The sequence below is a fragment of the Vombatus ursinus genome, unplaced genomic scaffold (assembly GCF_900497805.2).
Source record: "Vombatus ursinus unplaced genomic scaffold, bare-nosed wombat genome assembly UNPS02010219.1, whole genome shotgun sequence".
Lineage (NCBI taxonomy): Eukaryota > Metazoa > Chordata > Mammalia > Diprotodontia > Vombatidae > Vombatus > Vombatus ursinus.
Genome location: NW_020949997.1, coordinates 7,422,047 through 7,441,328, shown reverse-complemented (window position 1 = coordinate 7,441,328; position 19,282 = coordinate 7,422,047). Strand labels below are relative to the sequence as shown.

General features: G+C 33.4%; 1 protein-coding gene across 7 annotated transcripts in view; it reads right to left on the bottom strand.

Annotated features, from left to right (window-relative positions):
* Positions 1-19,282, bottom strand: part of BCL2L11 (BCL2 like 11) — a 53,451-nt gene that overhangs the window by 18,301 nt on the left and 15,868 nt on the right. For all 7 annotated transcript variants that reach the window (XM_027853913.1, XM_027853907.1, XM_027853910.1 and 4 more), the window contains one exon: positions 5,417-5,526. In XM_027853913.1, coding sequence (XP_027709714.1) covers positions 5,417-5,526 — 110 coding nt within the window. The remainder of the gene's footprint in view (positions 1-5,416; positions 5,527-19,282) is intronic.

The window sequence follows — 19,282 nt, the reverse complement described above, 5'->3', positions numbered from 1 at the left end:
CAATGAAACAAATTATGGCTATTTTCTGCATAATATTTTAAAATTTCATAATCACTCTTTAACAGTGCGGAATTATTTGATGTTTTCCTTAGTTGTTTCATTTGCTAGTCTTCTAATTTGCACAGTATCCCAGATGCTCTACCTTCCTTTCTGAAAATTTTCATAGGACTTTGATGCATTTGTCAATTGAAAACACCCTCTCTGTAAACTTCCACACAGCGGCAATGACATTCTGTAGTGAAAACATTTTTTTGGCATTAAAAATGTAATTACTGCATATTATCCATTTGGGGACTAAACATTGATAAAATACCCATTTAAAACTAATTGTATACCAAGTAATGTTTATAGCTAATGTACTTTATAGTGTTGTCACAAATGCCTAAATGCCATACTACAAAGGATATTACTGTAACACACAAAACACACCACTAATTTTAGCCTTGTAAAATTATTATAAGATCATTTTAAGAGTAGAGTTAAAATAGTCATAGCACAACACTGATGAACAAAAAGAAACACAAATCAAGTGCCTAATATAGGTAAGTGTAAATATTAAAAGGATAAAATGGTCCCTGTTTCATGGAACTTATAAATGACATTTCTAATCCAAAAGCAAGTAACAGTTGAATGCCATTAGTTTGCATATTAAGGTATACTTTGCTTTATTAAAAATAAACTATATTCCTGAAAACTACATATAAATGAAATGTATGTAAAATAAACTTTCTAATTCACCAGGCAAGTTTCACTATTTGAAGGAATCCTGTGAAACCATGCTTTGCCTTAATTTCCTCTCTCAGGCAAAATTAGATGAAATTTAGTCTTAGGGCAAGAACACACTGTTCTGAGACCTCAAACTCAGATAAATGCTCACCGAAAATGTAATGTAAATTAACCACAACCCCAAAGTCACTTTGTTCTGGGGTTCAGTTAGCTAGCATTCTAACGATGCTGTAAGAAAATTTATTTTGTATGCTAAGCCTCATCTCAGATATATGCCCATTTCCTCCCTAAGAAGTAAAACCCAAGAAAGAAAAAAAGACTAGAACTGACTGTCAATCAAATGTATGCATTTATGTTTCTGAAATGCTTACATACTTGAATGTGCATATGGACATGTGTCTGGATGAGTAACACTGCAGGTGTACCACCTGCACGAGGTCTGAACTGAGAATTCACATTTGGTCTGAACAAACACAGCTGCACTTAGCTGAGTGCCCAATCAGCCATTTAAACACACACCAATGCACAAATCTGGGCCCACATTCGGGTACACCCAGATGGAGCATATGTTAAGAGAATTAAACATAAGAGTTGAAAATTAGTTCTAGACTATGATGCACACATTGATACTAATAACTTTATTTAAGAATAATATAGACTGAAAGACTTCAGTTATAGTCCAAGAGAAGAGAAGCCAAGTCATGCTATTCCAAGACAGGTAGGGCAAAAGAAAGTGCACTGGACTTGGCCTCAGGACCTGGGATATTATTCTGACTCTATTATATGTACAACCTTGTCTCTGGGCCTAACTCACTGAGGCCCAAGAAGGGAAGTTTTCTTAATGTCCCAATGAGTTGCCAATTCTCATCAATGCCACCTCTACATTTAATGGGTATGTCATCTTTTTTTGACTCTTAGAACCACCACACCACTTCAACTTTGGTCCTCATCCCCACCTCTTGAACTTCCTTAACCTCCTGATTGTTCCTCCTGAATCCTGCCTCTCCCCAATCCTACTCCAAGTTTGAGTAGATGATCTCCGACAAACAAGCACCTACATGACCTTAACCTAGGTCCTTTCAAAGTCTCAAAAAAGGATCTAATTCAGTTAACATTTTAAAATCTCCTACCCCTTAGCCTTACGCCGTATCTGAAATTTTACATTATTATGGCTGCTTTTCATTTACTGTTCATATCAACAAAACATTAAACTTTTTTCTTCATTCCCATTAGAATAGGAGGTTTTTTAAACCAAAAGAAAAATACTCAAAATGGTATGGTTATATTCTAAATGATCAATCAACAAACATTTATTAAATGCTTACTATTTACTAGGCATGGGCAATTCAAAAACAAAAGTAAAATCTAGGGAAGGCACAGGGCACTAAGAGTTAGGGAGATAAGGAAAAGTGTCACTAACTTGGCAGGTGGCAGTGTGGTTGGAACTCAAGGAAAACTACGGCCACTGAGAGATGGAGAAGAGGGAATACATTCCAGGTATGGGGAAGCCCAGTAGAAAAGTGTTCTTAATGAGAAATAATAAAGAAGACAATTTAGCCAGAATGTAGAATAAGTCAAGAAGAAAGATCTGTAATAAGGCAGTGTTACTCATATCTACTCCTTTTGGCTACTGAAATTGTTTGATTCCATAAACTAGTGTGACAATTTCTGGGAGACGTGTGTGTGACAGGTCTTTCATATAAAAAAAGTCACATTTCACTTAAATATGAATCATATTTGAAGTTTAAATTACTTAATAATTTGTTGTTGTTTAGTAGTGTAGGACTCCTGGTGACCCCATGGACCATAGCATTCTAGACCCTTCTATCATTCTCCACCATCTACCAAAGTCTGTCCAAGTTTCTATTTGTTGTTTCCATGACACTGTCCGTCTCATATTCTGCTGTCCCATTTTCCTTTTGCCTTCAATCTTTCCCAACATCTGGGTCTTTTCCACCAAGTCATGTCTTCTTATTATGTGGCCAAAGGATTTAAGCTTCAGCTTCAGGATCAGACATTTCAGTAAATAATCTGAATTAATTTCTTTAAATATTGACTGATTTGATCTCGCTCGCCAAAGGACCCTCAAATGTCTTCTCTAGAACCACAATGTGAAAGCACTGATTCTGTGGCACTCAGCTTTCCTTATAGTCCAACTCTCACAGCCATACATTGCTACTGCAAAAACCACAGTTTTAGCTACATGGAACTTCGTTAGGAAGGTGATATCTCTGCTTTTTAGTATGTTATCCAGATTTGCCATAGCTTTCCTTCCAAGGAGCTAGTGTCTTTTAATTTCATGGCTACAAAAGCTGCCTACAGTGGTCTTTGAGCCCAAGAATATAAAATCTGACACTGCTTCCATTTCTTCTCCCTCTTTGCCAGGAAGTGATGGGTCCAGTTGACAAAATCTTAGGGCTTTTTTTTTTTTAGGTTAAGCTTCAAGCCATCTTTTACACTCTCTTCCTTCACCCACATCAAGAAGCTTCTCAATTCTTCACTTTCTGCCATCTTAATGGCCACTTCTGCCATCAGAATAGTATTGTCTGCATATCTGAGATTGTTGATATTTCTCCGGGCAACCTTAATGATGGCTTTTGATTTGTCTAGCCTGGCATTTAGCATAATGAAATCTGTACGTAAGTTAAATAAATAAGGTGACAATATACAGCCCTGTAATAGTCCTTTTCCAATTGGTTTTTAAATGTTGTTGTTCTTGGGTACTCCATAAACAGTTCTAAGATCCTTTAATAAATGAGAGGCCCTGTGCAGCAATAATATTTTCAAGGAAGAAAGTCAAGGAACTACTGTAGCACACTAACACCTAAAGCAAAAATTTTAAACTACCCAATAAAATTTTACAACTATAGATCCAAACTGAAGAGAAATCTTAGTCTAAGAGTTTGCCTCTGCTTTTCTCTGCCAGGCCTTGTTATCTAAGAATATTATCAAAGACAAGCTCCTAACCCTAGAAATAACTACATTAAAAATGTTTTCTTATCTAAAGGTTTTTACTAGGAGCTTTAAAAAAAATTTTGATAAATCTATTTCAATATATTTGGATTCCTTTGTAATCTTTTGCATTTTACTGTACACATTTAAAAACACTATTCAGAGAAGAGAGTCATTGGCTTGATACCCACCCTAAAGCTGTCCACAGCAAAAAAAGATTAAGAACCATTCCGTACAATCCCTCAAATAAAGTTAGACCTCACACAAATAGGATAAAAAAAATCCATTATAGAAGAGCCTATAATAGAAGACAAATTATAAAAAACAACACTAAGTAAAAAAAAGCTTTTTCTATTAGTCTGTAAAAGAACTAAGATACAATTAAGACTAATAGGAAAATGTGAATAAAGGAACAGAAAAACTGAAACTTGAAAATAAAACACCAACAGTACACGCATCTACTCCATGACAATTATTTACAATCAAAAACATTCAAATTTTTAAAATGTAACTATTGGGCCACACTAAGTACTAATTGAAATGACTCTTCAGAGAAAGCTACTTAAAAAAGATCAGTAATATATTTCAGAAATCCAATTAAGATCTTAACATAGCAAAGAACAAAAATGACAGAATAATTAATTTTTACAAAGCCTGTGTATTTTTCCTTAGATGACACTACAGAATATACCTGCCTGCTTCATACTACATAAAATTTAGCTTTAGGAACTAAAAAGGCTGACTAAAAGTACTACCACTAAAGAATATTACTAGACTAGGAATCTAGTTAAGTTTCTAATCTAACATTAAGTAGCCATGTGACCTTCGGTAAGTCACTTGATCTAAGGCCCAACTTTTTGATCTAAAAAGAAACTATATGAACTCTAATCAAAGGTTTCTTCCAACTCTATCCATCTGATTTTACAGATCATTAAACAGGACACAATTTTTATTCACAGAAACATAATCCTTATAAAAAAGATTATAAATGACTGGTTACAATTATAAATGATATCAACAAAAAATTCAAGTACATATTGGAAGTTTTAACCCACAAAGTTGAGTCTGAGTTAAATACCTACAATTTTTTTTTAAATGGAATTCCATATCTTAAGTAAAATCATGGTTGTTCTCATCAATTGTGAAAGTACTACAAAAACTAACAATACTTAAGGAAATCACATCACAGAAAATCAATAAAGTCACTGGCCTAGTTCATTTTCAATCAAACTAGCATAACAGAAGTAATATTTCTAAATGGCACCTGGGCTAAAAATGTTATCTTCCATTTTCATATCTTAACTGTATAAAAATAATTATACAACACAGCTAAGGTCATATTGTTAAAGTAGCTAAGGCTGTATATTTAAAATTTTGAAATTTTATTTATAATCAGTCCTTTCAGTTGACTAACACTGTAATAGTTTAAATTCTCTTAATTTTGGCTTATATTATTTTAAAACATCAAAAGTTACATAGAGTTATGGCACTGCAACCTTCTGCAAATTTTTTACCAAAAACAACAAAAACAACTAACTATTCTGATGTAAATTTTTTAAATAATACTTTAAAAGTATTGTTCATAAAACTTGTCATCTCCAAATGTATTTAAAATATTCTGTTAATTAATTTAAATTCAGTGATAGAACACATACATAGGAGGAAATAAAGAAATAAAAGGGTATATATTTAAGAAACAAGACCATTAGACAAAAAGAATAAAGAAAATTTAAGTTACCCTTCTTGGATAATAAGCATTAAACTCATCTCCAATACGTCGCAATTCTTGTGCAATCCAAATTTCTGGCCGCATATCTGCAGGTATTGACTGAGACTGCCTCATGGAAGCTGTATCAGAACAAAAAGAGAAATTTGACTTTTTCTAAGATATGTATAAAACAAGATACAAAAATAAAAGAGAATGCTAACATGCCATCTTATCCAAGGCCTTAAGACACCTAATATTAATGACCAGAGTCCCAGAAAGAAAAACTTGTATGTCACTACCTATTATAAAACTTAGGTTCATATAGAAGGGCTATGGATTGCCTGTTTTAATGTTTCAAAACTCAGGGTCTGAAATAACAGAAGTTAATAACATTCTCACAGGCCTCTCATTTTAGAAAGATCATGACTGTTCAAGGTGTGTTTCCATTTAATTACACTTGAAAAATACTAAAAGATTGTAAAAGTCACTATAATACTGGGAAAGAAATAAGCAGAGTTTCCTGGGAGTTTTTAAGTTGTGTAGATCTCTTCACTGGAATAAATGGCCACGCTATTTTAAATTTCTATGAGTAATAATAATAATGCATTCAAAATCCATTTTACAGATTTTAATATACTTTATATATTTTTTCATTAGAGATTTACAATAGTAGCATTTTGTGGTATTACCCCCAATTAATATCTGGGGTGTAATAACTAAGACTCAGAAATTTAGAGTGATTTGCTTAGACAAATAATAAATAAGGCTGGGACCAGAACTGAGAAACCAATTTAATACTCCTCGTCCACTTAGAAATATCATTTTTTTAAAAATGGTTTGAGTTTTGATAACTAAATAGATTAAGTATGAGAGAACTGATTGGAGTAAGATCACAGCATTGGTGCTCAGGTATAGAAAGCATATAGTCTTTGCAAATGCTACTGTGGACTCAATGAAAACAATATAATTTTATGTTTGGTCTACATGATTTAAAATAGTTGATAAGCATTCATTCAATAGTACAAAATACCATACACATTGGGTACAAAAGCAAAGTCATTTTTCAAAGGACAGAAAAGAGGGAAGTTAGACCTTTCTTTAAGCTGTCATTGACATTTATACCAAGTAAATTTATTCATTTGTTAATGAAAACATTAAAAGCTATGTAGCAGCCAAAAAATGGGAAAGAACCCAAATGTGAGTCACCAAAATATCCCACTACACACAAGACATAATGTTCTTCTCATATAGCATAGATTTTTGAAAGAAAAATGTTACAACACAAGAGCATCTTTTAACATAATGAGTTTAGGAAAAAAATTGAAGATTCCTAGTTTTTACTGCTTTTCTTGTCATGACCTACATAACTCACTTATAAAAAGAGACAAATTAGGAAAATATTAGTTCTCATCACTGCAAAGTACTCAAATCTTGAGATAAAGTACTGCCAAGTACAGTAATAGGATGATACAGAATGTCATGTCAGCACTGATTCACATGTTATATAATTTTACCTTTCCTTTCAATCCCCTTTATGGAACATCCAAAATAAAAACTGACTGAAAACACAAATTCTGGAATCAGACAACTTGGGTTCAAACTCCACCTGACATTTACTATCTACGTGACTGCCAGCAAGATGCTTAAACTTCCTGGGCTTCAGTTTCTTCACCTGTAAAATGAGGGAGTTGAACTATGTTCAACTTAAGTCCCCTTTCTCACATCTAGAATTATGTAAAAAAAAAAAAAGAAGATACAAAAAGATAAAGCCAACATGACATCTTATCCAAGGTCTGAAGATACCTAACATTAATAGCCAGAATTCCAGAAAGTCTAACATACCACTAACCCATTGTATCTAGGTTAAAGTACTGGCTACAAATTGTCAGTTTTAATTTCTCAAACTTCAGGTACTGAAATAGCAAAAGTTAAAAATACTCTTAAATAATTCCCATTTCAGAAAGGCCATGATTGTCCAAGGTCCATTACAGTGAGTTAACATATATAAAATGCTTCACAAACCTTAGAGCTCTATGTAAATGTTAGCTATTATGACTATAAGAAACATTTGGGGGAAATGAACATATTTTCTCAGGATTTTTTAAGTTTCATGTAGAAACACAGCCATCTTATCTCAAAGTTCTATGTATAGCATTCAAAATCTTGTTATCATTATGTTTGGGCTTGTTAAGACTTATTAAAATTACTATGTAAGTAATGGTAATATTCAAAGTATGGGAAAAATACATGATTATTGGCTGAACTATAATACTGGAATATTGGTCTAAAACAGCATCAGCAGGTTAAGACCTGGTAAAGGCTTCTCAAATAGCTCCTTTGGGTAGGGATTGTTTCATTTTTGTCTTTGTACTTCCAGTGTTGAGAAGTGCCAAAAAACACAGTAGGTACTTAATGAATGCTTACTGAATTAAGTTGATTTATAGGATGATCTGAGTAAGAATTATACCAGAAAAGAAGGCCTAGAAAGACTGTGATCTGTACAAGTAAATAGGGCATCCACCCTAAGATAACAAATACACTAAAATATAGGGATAAAAGACAAACCAAAATAAAACCATCCATATATATATATGCACAAAATGTTTAAAAAAAGAATAGAAAAAAGCCCTTAAGGAAATTTAGACATGTCAATAAAATTTAAGGAAGGAAATATTTAGATTGAAGTCATCTGGGTTATGCTAAATTCAAGTAAAAGTCATTTAATATTTTAAAGTATACCTTATAAAACCTAAAAAATATTAACTTTTATTCGCAAAGACCAATTGCAAATAAAAAAGACACCTGATAGAAAACTTCATAGCAGAAATATAAACCAAATGACCTGACAGGTTAATTTCCTTTCCTGGCGTTCAAATCCTTTATAAATATAGCCAAAATACTGCTATGCCAGAATCATTACTGTTCTTTTTACAATTCTTAAGTCAATCAACCACTGGTTCCTCCATGTTATGTGCTATGTACTATCTCTCTTAATATTGTCACTTACTTTGCCTGTAAAAAAGACTTAAGCCAGTACTAAAGAAAAAAACACACTTATAAAATAGATATGAGAGAGCAAAAACTGTGGGCTGGTTTAACAAATGTTTAGTATGCACATGCATTAAATCCTTTTTTAAAAGTCTTTTCATTTGTTTAAAAAATTAATTTGTCAGGGGCAGTTAGGTGGATAGAGCACCAGCCCTGAAGTCAGGAGGACCTGAGTTTAAATGTGACCTCAGACCAAACACTTGACACTTAAACTAGCTGTGTGACCCTGGGCAAGTCACTTAACTCCAACTGCCCTAAAAAAAATTAATTTGTCTTCCTTATCCACCCCCACCAACAAATAAAGCTCTCAATATACAGTTAGATACATAGACTAGCAAAACCAATTCCCACAGTAGCCATGCCTGAAACCGTACATCTCTTTCTGCATTTTAAGTACAACCCGTTGGGTCAGGAGGTGAGTAGTGTGCTTCATCTTCATTTCTTTGAACTTGCAGCTCATCACTGTGTGGATAAGTCTGTCAAAGTTGTTTTTCTCTATCATATTGTGATTACTGCATATATTGGTCTACTAAGTTCTGTTCACTGTGCTCTACATCAGTTGATAGAATCTTCCCAGTTTCCTCTGAAACTGTCCATTTCATCATTTTTATGGTACAGTAACATTCCATTCACATACTACAGTTTGTTTACCTATTACCCACTATGGCCCTTGGTATCCAATTTTTGGCCAACATGAAAAGAGCTGCTATAGATATTTCTGTATATATGTATCTTTTTCTTCTTTCTAGCATTCATTAGGTTTTAATTAAATTATAAATTTCATGTGAGTACAAATCAGGGAAAGTACTACCTAGTTTTCTCCAGACCCTAGGTGAAACCATTTTGAATCTCTAATCAAAAATGTTATTTAAGTGTGTTGTTTTGTGAAGACTAGTCTGATTTATAATTGGAAGCACCATAAAATCAGGCAGTTCAAATCACAAGTTAGTTTATAAAAAGTTGCACATAACCAGGGAGTCACTACATATAAATTTTAAGAAGTATCTACACCCAACAATAACAAGACCTAATTCAAATCCAAGTTCTGTTATTTGTGTGTCACCTTTGGGCAAATCATCTCTCTGTGCCTAAGTTTCTTCAATTACAAAATACGTGAACTGAACTAGATTGAACTCTAAGTTTCCTTACAGATTTATAAACCATTTCTTATAACCTAAAAGACTAATACTGGAAGGGGGGACCTTAAGGATCATCCAGGCCAACCTGCCCAATTTGGTAAACAAGGAAATTTTGGGAAAGTGTAGAGTACATTAAAGAAGAAAGTGATGTTTACGAAAATTAGCCACAGGTTTTTCATGTGCTCATGAATTCTGTAAGTTCAGACTCACAAACACTGTAAGTTTCTTCTAAACAAGAAGAAAAAAAAACAAACTAGGAGATCCAGGAATAAGAAAAGGAAAAGAGATGCCATATCTTTGATTTCTATGATAACTCTCTTTGTGATAGCTGGCAAAGAGGCTGATGAGAAAGGAGACATTAATAGCTGTGAAAAGCTAGGACTTTTTTTTTTAATGCTGCCTGATCTGAAACAAGAAGTTAAAGTACAAACCTCCCCAAAAGTGCTATCTTCTAAGGGATAACCTTTGAGTTGAGACAGGTTTAACGGTTATCACTAACATTTATGTATTAGTTTAAAAGGTACCAAAGTGTTTGCCTCTCTTAAAACACACTTTACAAAATAACCTACTTTACCACGTAATATAAACTGTCAGACTTAAGCAGATTAGTGGATAGCGGAGTGGGACTGGAATCACAGAGACCTAAATTCAAATCCCAATTCAGTCACTTGGCAGCAGTGTGACCCTAGGTAAGCCACTTAACCTGTAGGTGTCTAAGATGATTCCCTTGCACTTATCTACTAAATCACAGACAGTATGCGATTTGGGATGTAGGGAATCTCTCATAGAGGTGTTCCCTATGCTGAATATGTTTATTCATATATTCGTGAAATATTAACTCTTAGCTATTTGAATAAAGCTTTATTTTGACAGAAAGCAGAGACGCATGTTAACCTATCTCAACTAACCACATTTATGGCAAAGGCCTGTGAGCTTGGACTAAGAAGACAAGCAAGACACCTGACACCATCTGGTGGCAGCCTACCCTAAATGCAGCTTCGTTCTTCTGAATATTAACTAAATCTTATGAAATTTGAATGTACAGGTTTATAAAGTGATACCATATGTCACACTCCTGCTGAATTAAAGATAGGAATATTTGAAAAGAAAATAATTTTCAAATCAGATTCAAAATTACTACAGTACATACTTCAAGAACTAGCTCTTCTGAATAAGATTTCATAAACAAAAAAGAAATTTTCCATATTATACAGTTGATATCACTATGAGGGAAAAAAATCCCTTAACCCCAATTATGAAAGTTAAATTCAAGTAACAGTACATATGTAGTAAGAGAATAAATTTTAAAAGATAGAAAAGAGAATGGATCAAGCTAGAAAACTAGCCTAATTGCTCAATTGGTCAGAACAACATGCCAATATTAAAAGTTTTCATCCTCTTAAAGTTCAATTTCATTCTATTCCACAGTTACATATAACACCTGTAAGCATGACTAGACTTTGGACAAATGGGACCTGGGAGAAGTCTGTGGATGGATTAGCTTAAATCACCAATACTGAAAAAAATAATTCACATCAGTGAGTCAGTATTATCTTTGTATAGTGTCTTTCACCCAATTTCCCTTTTTTTAGGCATAGATCTGGTCATATCACTTCTTTGGTCAAAATTCTTCAGTGGGTCCCTATCTGCCTACTGAGGCAAGTTCAAATGGCTTTACCTGGCATTCAAGGCCTTCTACAATCTAGTTCTACTAAACCACTCAAAGTTTCTCCCCACTACTTACTTCCAAGCACACTACATATTCTGTATTTTCCTGCCTCTTCCTTAGAATGCTCCCTTATCCCCCACCTCCAACTAGAGAATTCCTATCATTTAAAGTCCCATTAAGATTATACCCTTCATAAAACTTTTCCCACTTCCCTTTAATTGTTAAGATGACCTTTTCTTCTTAGATCTCACATAGCACCTTAAACTTCTATCTAACTTTATATTATAGGAGTCAAAAGTTATGTCTGTCTATCAAAGCATGAATCTAGTAACCATACCTTTGGATTAATATTTCAGCAAACTTGCAAAGCATGCATAAATTTTATACCAATCCAGGATTTCAGTGAATTTAATATTAGTTTTATTCAAAATAATTTATGTCCCCCATACCCTCCACACAAAAGAAAAAATCCTAGTGGGAAAGGGAATGTTAGGTTCATTTTTGTTTATGAAAAATGTGACCCTAGTATTTTAAGACTACATTTTGTTCCACAGATCTGACTTCAACAAACTTTTTAAATGAATTTTTATTTCTTTTGTTTTAAGCATCACTTACATTTCACAATGTATAAAGCCTTTCCCTTTCCCCCTCCTAGAGAGTAATCCCTCATCAAAAAAAAAAAGAAAAAGAAAAACAGTTAAGCAAAACTAAATAATACATAGAAAAAGTCTGACATTATCTGTAATGTTCCATTGTACCCTCCCACACTGCACAGAAGGGAGGGGAGTGCCTTCTCATATCTCTCAGTCACTGTAATTTCACAGCATTCCATTTCAATGTTTTTGTTGCTCTTTCCTTTTACATTGTTTTTAGTCATTGTATATACTTTTTTCCTAGTTCTACCTACTTTACTTAGCATTCATTCACGTAAATGTTTCCATGTTTTTCTATATTTACTGTTTCTTAAGAGTACATTCATATGCTATTACATTCTTTGCTACTACAAAAAGTGATGCTATAAATATTTAGGTGTATACATAGTTTTCCTTTTTATCACTAATTTCCTTGGATATGGCTAGCAGTGGAATCTCTGGGTCAAAAGGATATCATCATTTTTAGTCACTTTCTTCAAATAATACTAAATCACTTTCCAGAATGTATGGACTACTTCACAGCTCCAGCAAGTTAATCAATATGACCATCTTTCTGAGACTTTTAAAATTCAGGCCATATAACCATTTAAGTTTTTTTTTTTTAGTACAAGGTAAAACATGTTGGCCAAAATTTAATTTCTACCAGATTTTTTTCCAGTTTTCTCACTTTTCAAATAGGCAATTCTTTCTAAGATACCTTATGTTTTCAAGTATATTATATGCGGATTTGGAACTATGCCCAAAGGGCTATATAACTATGCACACCCTTTGACCCAGTAATACCACTTCTAGGTCTGCATCCTAAAGAGATCATAAAAATGAGAAAAGGACCCACATGTACAAAAATAGTTATAGTAGCTCTTTTTGTGGTGGCAAAGAATTAGAAATTGAAGGGATGCCCATCAGTTGGGGAATGGCTGAACAAGTTGTGGTATATGAATGTAATGAAATACTACTGTTCTATAAGAAATCATGAGCAGACAAACTTCAGAAAAACCTGGAAAGACTTATATGAACTGATGCTGAGTCAAATGAGCAGAACCAGAAGAATATTATACACAGTAACTGCCACATTGTGCAATGACTAACTTTGATAGACTCATCTCTTCTTAGCAATGAAAGGATCTAAGACAACTCCAAAAGACTCATGATGGAAAATGCTATCCACATCCCAAAAAAGAACTATGGAATTTGAATGCAGATCAAAGCATATTTATTTACTTTCTCTATTTTTCCTTTTTTCATTTTTGTTCTTTCTTATAGTTTCTCCCATTGGTTCTAATTCTTCTTTACAACATGACTAATGTGTTTAATATGAATGTATATGTTCAGCCTATATCAATTTACATGCCATCTTGGGGTGAGGGGAGGGGAGAAAATTTGGAACTCAAAATCTTATGGAAGTGAATGTTGAAAACTAAAAATAAATAAATTTATTTTGAAATGTATATTATATACTGGATGATTTAGTCCTCATCTTTTTCCTCATGTTGGGGCACTGCTCTGTTTTTTTAAACCAGTACCAAACAGTTTCTATAATTACTGATTCACAATACAATATATAACAATTATAGTTAATGATATATAAAGTATATTCCCTTTCATTTCTACTTTTCTTCATTATTTCTCTTTATAAAAATGCTGCTTTTCCAAATAAATCATCTAATATTTCCTAGCTCTGTAAAGTATCCCTTTGGTTATTTAGTATAGTCCTGAATTTGTAAATTAATTTAAGTAGTACTATTATACTGGCATAGCCAAGCAGTGAACACTGAATATCCAAACAATTATTCATGTTTTATTTATCTATATAGGTATCAAGTGGCACCAAGAAACATTAAAGAATGTAACATAAGTCATTATTAACATAAAACTATTCCAAAGATTAAATGGATAGTGAAAATTTTAAGTAGTTATGTGTCTGCCTTTAATCCTGCTGAAAAAATTTCTTGTTAAGCTAAAATGCTATTTGGCTAAGGTTTTCTTCCTTTTCCCCAGAGTGAATAATATTAATCACAATATAAGGTTTAAGGCATAAGACTTGCTAGAACTTTTTTTAAAAAAAAAAACATTCAAAAGTACAATGTAAATGGGCAGTTTTCTATCACTTATGGAATGGTATTTCGCTTAGGCAAAAAAGCTGTTTTGTTGCCCAATATAAAATCTATTAATTATACATACACATTTCTAAGCAAGTCAATGTTCCCACTCATAAGTTAATTTCAAATCATAAAAGCTTTTCAATTCAGGAAATTAATGTCGTGGTTAAGTGGTTGATAGTGAAATCAATCTGGCACTTTCAGAAAGGACTTTCTCTGGTGCTGTCAGCAAGTGCAGGAAGATCAAAAATCGAGTGTCATCACAATTAGCTGAAGCAACAAAGATAAACTTTTCAAGTTCATTTCAACACTTGATAGCTTTCACAAACCGCTCAAGCACTAAGTATTTTAGTCATAGCGTTGCACAAACTGCAACTGTTTGTAAGGAATGTAGTGCTGTGTCAAAGATACTGGGGAGGAGAAAAAGAAAGGGATGGAGATAATTATTTCAGAAGAAAAATTTTTATAAATAATTTTTAAAGTTTTATTAATGCATTTCTACCCCTCACCATAACTCTCACCAAAAGGAGGGAAGTATATTTTATTATCTGTTCTCTGGTACCATTATTGGTTTTATAATTATGCAAGAATTCAGCTTCCCTTTTAATGTTTCTTTTTTTTCATTTCCTTTATTGTAGTAAATGTTTCTTTTAATACAGCTTATTTCACTGTTTCAGTTTATTCAAATCCTCCCACGTTTTTCTGAATTCCTCATATTCTCCACACATAACACAACCTTTAAAACAGATAATCTCCATGTACAACTAATATTATTTACATGAAACAAGATTACTATTTGAAAGTCATCTGCCATGTTACATGTGACACAACTCAATTTGATGATTGAAAATAGAGGAAATGATTGGCATGTTCCTAGCCCAAGATTCCATATTTAAGGTCATAAAATAGCAGCAAAACAGTAATTAAAAATGAAAATCCCATTACAGACTAATTTTACTGCAGTAACTATGTGGTTGCCTTCTAAAAATTAGTTCCTATTACTAGGGCTTCGAATTTGGTGCTTTCTGATAAAAGAAATTTTCTTTTGAGCAAATGCTTCTGATAAAAAATGCTATCTGCCTCCAGAAAGAGAACTGATGTACTTTGTAGACAAACTAAAGTATAATTTTCTCACTTTCTTTTTTTTTTGCCGTATGTCTAATATGGAAATGTGTTTTGCATGATTTCACATGTATACTTGATATACTATCACTTGCCTTTTCAGTAGGTGGAGAGGATTAGGAAAGGGACAGAATTTGAAACTAAAAAAAAAAAAAAGTTAAGCACACCTAATATTTTTTAAATAAAAAAAAAGAAATTGCTTTCATAAACCAACAATTAGAAACAAACATTTCTCCTGTAAGAGTATTTTTTCTAGACTAGAAGTCCCTACCTTTACCAATTACAATAGACTACTAGACAAGGAATTAAAAGTATTAGAAACAATAAGAATTTCCCAACTGCTACAATTGTTTTACAGGTACATGTGTGTGTGACAAGCCCAGACAGTCACATGAATTTAGAACAGTACTTTAAAAAAACCACTGCTGGAATAAAACACTGTAAGAAGAAAAAGTCTTAAAAATAACCGGTGTTTTTATCCAATCATGGACTAGGAAACCTAAAACAATCTGCTTTCATCAAATTCTAGGCTGATCATTTACAAACTGCCAAACTAAAAGCCTACAAAAGCTGGATAGAAGCCTGGAAAATATTTCAGTGTTCTAATGACTCTAATTCCACTCTTCTACATACTTTGTCTCAAATACTAATGGGATATTGGGTTGTTTCAAAAGTCAATATGTACTTTTTTTGTTTCAAGATTTTTCTTTTACATGAACAGGATGACCTTTAGGGACTGAAGGTTGCATAGTCCAGCAATTAAATTTCATTGATGAAGAGAGAGGTCCCCTCAGAAGAAACATGCTCTACACCAAAGCAAGCAATTTTAGTCCAGTGCTTTGCCCAGGTCACAAAGCCTATGTATATTAAAGGTAGACTTTGCTTTCAGGTCAAGACTAGCCATCCACACCAAAATACTGGAGGAATTTATCATTTGCCACTAATCTCCCATCCAGTCTAGAACTCAAAACTATCACTTTTATTTAGATGGTCAATTAAAACAAAAATTCTACCTTCCTACCCCAGTGCTCTACCCATTGCACTAACCAAGTGCCCAGTGTGATCCTAGGCAAATCATTTAAACTCTCAGTGCACTCCAGGCAATTCTGTAAGTTGCAAAGCAAATGCATATCTCATTGGTTAAGGGAGGTCCCTCAACCAAAGAAATCAAAAGTGAGGCCAAAAAAAACAAAAAAAGAAACTTCATTTATAAACCATAAACCAAAATATTTTAGTAGCTTCCAATAAAAGAAAATTGTGAATACAGGTGTTTAATTTCCTCTGCAAGAAACTAGTCAAAGAATAAATGAATGTTGATTCTAAGATGTTAAAGCTGGTTACATAAACATCTGGTCTCATCAGTTCCATCTTCAATCTAAAAAGTAGACAAATTTTCAGATGAAAATAACCTGAGTTTATATGACTATGATTAAAAGACTATACTTTAACTTATAAAATCCTAATTGATCTACAGCATTTTTTTAACTTGTAAGATCAAAGCCTTGAAGTTTATCTTTCTCAAAGATGAGAAAAGAGATGTTTATCCATGCAGATCTTTCTCTTGGTTGCTTGAAGAATTTGTTGTTTTTCTTTATTCGCAATTGTTACATTTAACCACTATGTGTCTTGGAGTTTGCAGTCTCACTTTTTTTTTTTTAATCCTCCCGGAGGTGATCCATGAATCTGAATAGTATGAATCATCTGAATTGTAATTTGTTTTCTGTGTTCAAAAGTTCTGGGCAATTTTCTTCTATTATTTCTTTTTCTTTCTTTCTTTGTTTTTTTTTTGGTGAGGACAACTGGGATAAGTGACTTGCCCAGAGTCACACAGCTAGTGAGTGTTGTGTGTCTGAGGCAGGATTTGAACTCAGGTCCTCCTGACTCCATGGCCGGTGCTCTATCCAGTGAGCCATCTAGCTGCCCCTATTATTTCTTTCTTTATGGTGTTCAGGTTTTTTGACTTGTCATATTCTTCTAGGAGACCTATAATTGTGTCTCCCTATACACCATGTCTTCAAGATAAATGTTTTGCTTATTTGGAGATCATATTTTCTTTTAATGTTATTTTTTTTTTGCTTTTCTTCTTTCAGATTGTCCTTCACTTCTGTACATTTGTATTCCCAACTATGTATTTTCTTTTGTTTCTTTGGTAAGGCTTGCCACAATGGATTCAAGTTTTTCTATTCTGCCAGTTATTTCTGCTGTGCAGGCCATTAATTCTGCTTTCACAATTTTTCTTTTAAACCATTTAGAAACATTCCATGCTCTCTTGAGAATCCACAGGATCCTCTGCTTCATCAAGTGGGCTCATTTTCTTTTGTTTTTCAATATTCATTCATAGATTTCTGGACTCTTTTAGATGATCTGGTGGCCATATTCTCTTTTGTTATTAATAGCTTTCTTGCTTTATCTACTTAGGCTCAAGGTTTTAAATTGAGTTTTCTTCTTCCTGAGATTTTAGGTAATTTTAGCTTAGTTTTTTCCCTTACATACTCCTTTATCTCACTTTCTGACTCCTGCTCCTTCAATATTGATGTCCCTAGGGACTGGACCTCAAAGCTATCTCAATCTCTTCTAAGGATACATGACTCCAGCTGTGCCACAAATTACTTCTGAGAAGATAGAACTGGACTCAGCTAGATGCTGGGCTCTTTCCCTTGGGCACAGTGGAATGTCCCTCCCCCCAATTCTCACTGTTCTTTAGTTCTCTGAGTTCTGTTGCAACACAGAGCACTGTCATGCTGCTGTCCCAGTCCAGCACTTGGAGGAAAGGGGTGTAGAGTTGAGTTCTGTTGCAAACCTAAAGTTTGGCTTGTGCAGATTATCTGTGACCTTTCAAATTTTTACTTTTAAACTAAACTCTACATACTAATTCTAACATATACCTGCCTAAAAATTATTCTAAAAAGAAATTGTTTTGAATTTGAAAATACATAGTTGTATACTCCATAACTTCAAAGATGTGTGATTTGGCTACTCCTTTCCCCAACACTGATTATAACTCCTTTTCGCTTTAGCAAATTGTCTTTATGAGTTGATATATGGAGCCAGAAAAAAATTCATCTGGTTGCCAACCTCCTGGTGATGATTCTCTTCAAATTTAGCTAGCCTGATCCTCAATCAATCATTAAGAATGCATTAAGGAGCTATGTGTCAGGTACTATGGATCTTCAGGTGATGGTCCACTACCATGCTCATATTCAAAGTCTTTTTAGCTTGACCAAAACAACTTAAGTCTCAATTACAGGTTGCTCCTGAGAAAAAAAAATCTGCATTTCTCTTAAATCCCCCTCCCCCAGAACAATGGTAGCAAGACTAGTTACATGGCAACATAAAAATAACAGAGTCTATATGACAGAGCAGAAAAAAATCTAGCATGGGTGAAGAAGAATTGGGATAAAGTACTGCCTTTGGGCAACAAAATCTCTTACCCTCCTTATGCCCCAGACAACTGAGTTGCAGATCAGGTGTCAATATACACTGGTATAAGGTATTTATTTTCTTACAGGGAGTTCCCCAGAGCTCTGAAATTGCAGACATGGACCAAAAAAGGGTAAAAATAAAGGGGAAAAAGACAACATTTGAATTGCATTATCTTCTCCTTAAAGTATACCATAAGCATCAGTATATTAATACTGAATAAAATTTCAACAAGAATGTCATATCTAACCTATTGTTTTAAGGGTAAGTGCTAAATCTTGATGGCTATAAGGACTAGTTCTATAAAACAGGTCAAAAATAATAACAAAATTTGGCTCTCAAAATGCTTCCAAGTTTTAACTATTTTAATTGTGAATATATCTACTATAAGAGATCTATCAATTATGCTTAAGCACTTAAGAGTCATGATCACTATACAAAAAAGCAAAAGTAGTAATTTGTTAACATAAACACACAGCTAACCATTAAGTTTAACATAAACTTTCTACAAAAGACAAAATCATTCTAATTTCACAGGAGTTGTATAGAAGGTAATTTTAATCCTTCCTCTCTTAGGTAGGCATAAACCAAAACACCCACTAGGCACATTCAGAAAGATTTAAGTCCTTAAACTTAGGACAACTAATTGATGGTAGTTCTACTCCTGACAAAATCAAGCTGTGTGTGTCATCTGTTCTTATCATCTAATGAGTTGATGTGTATTTGTTTCCCTACAGATGATTACT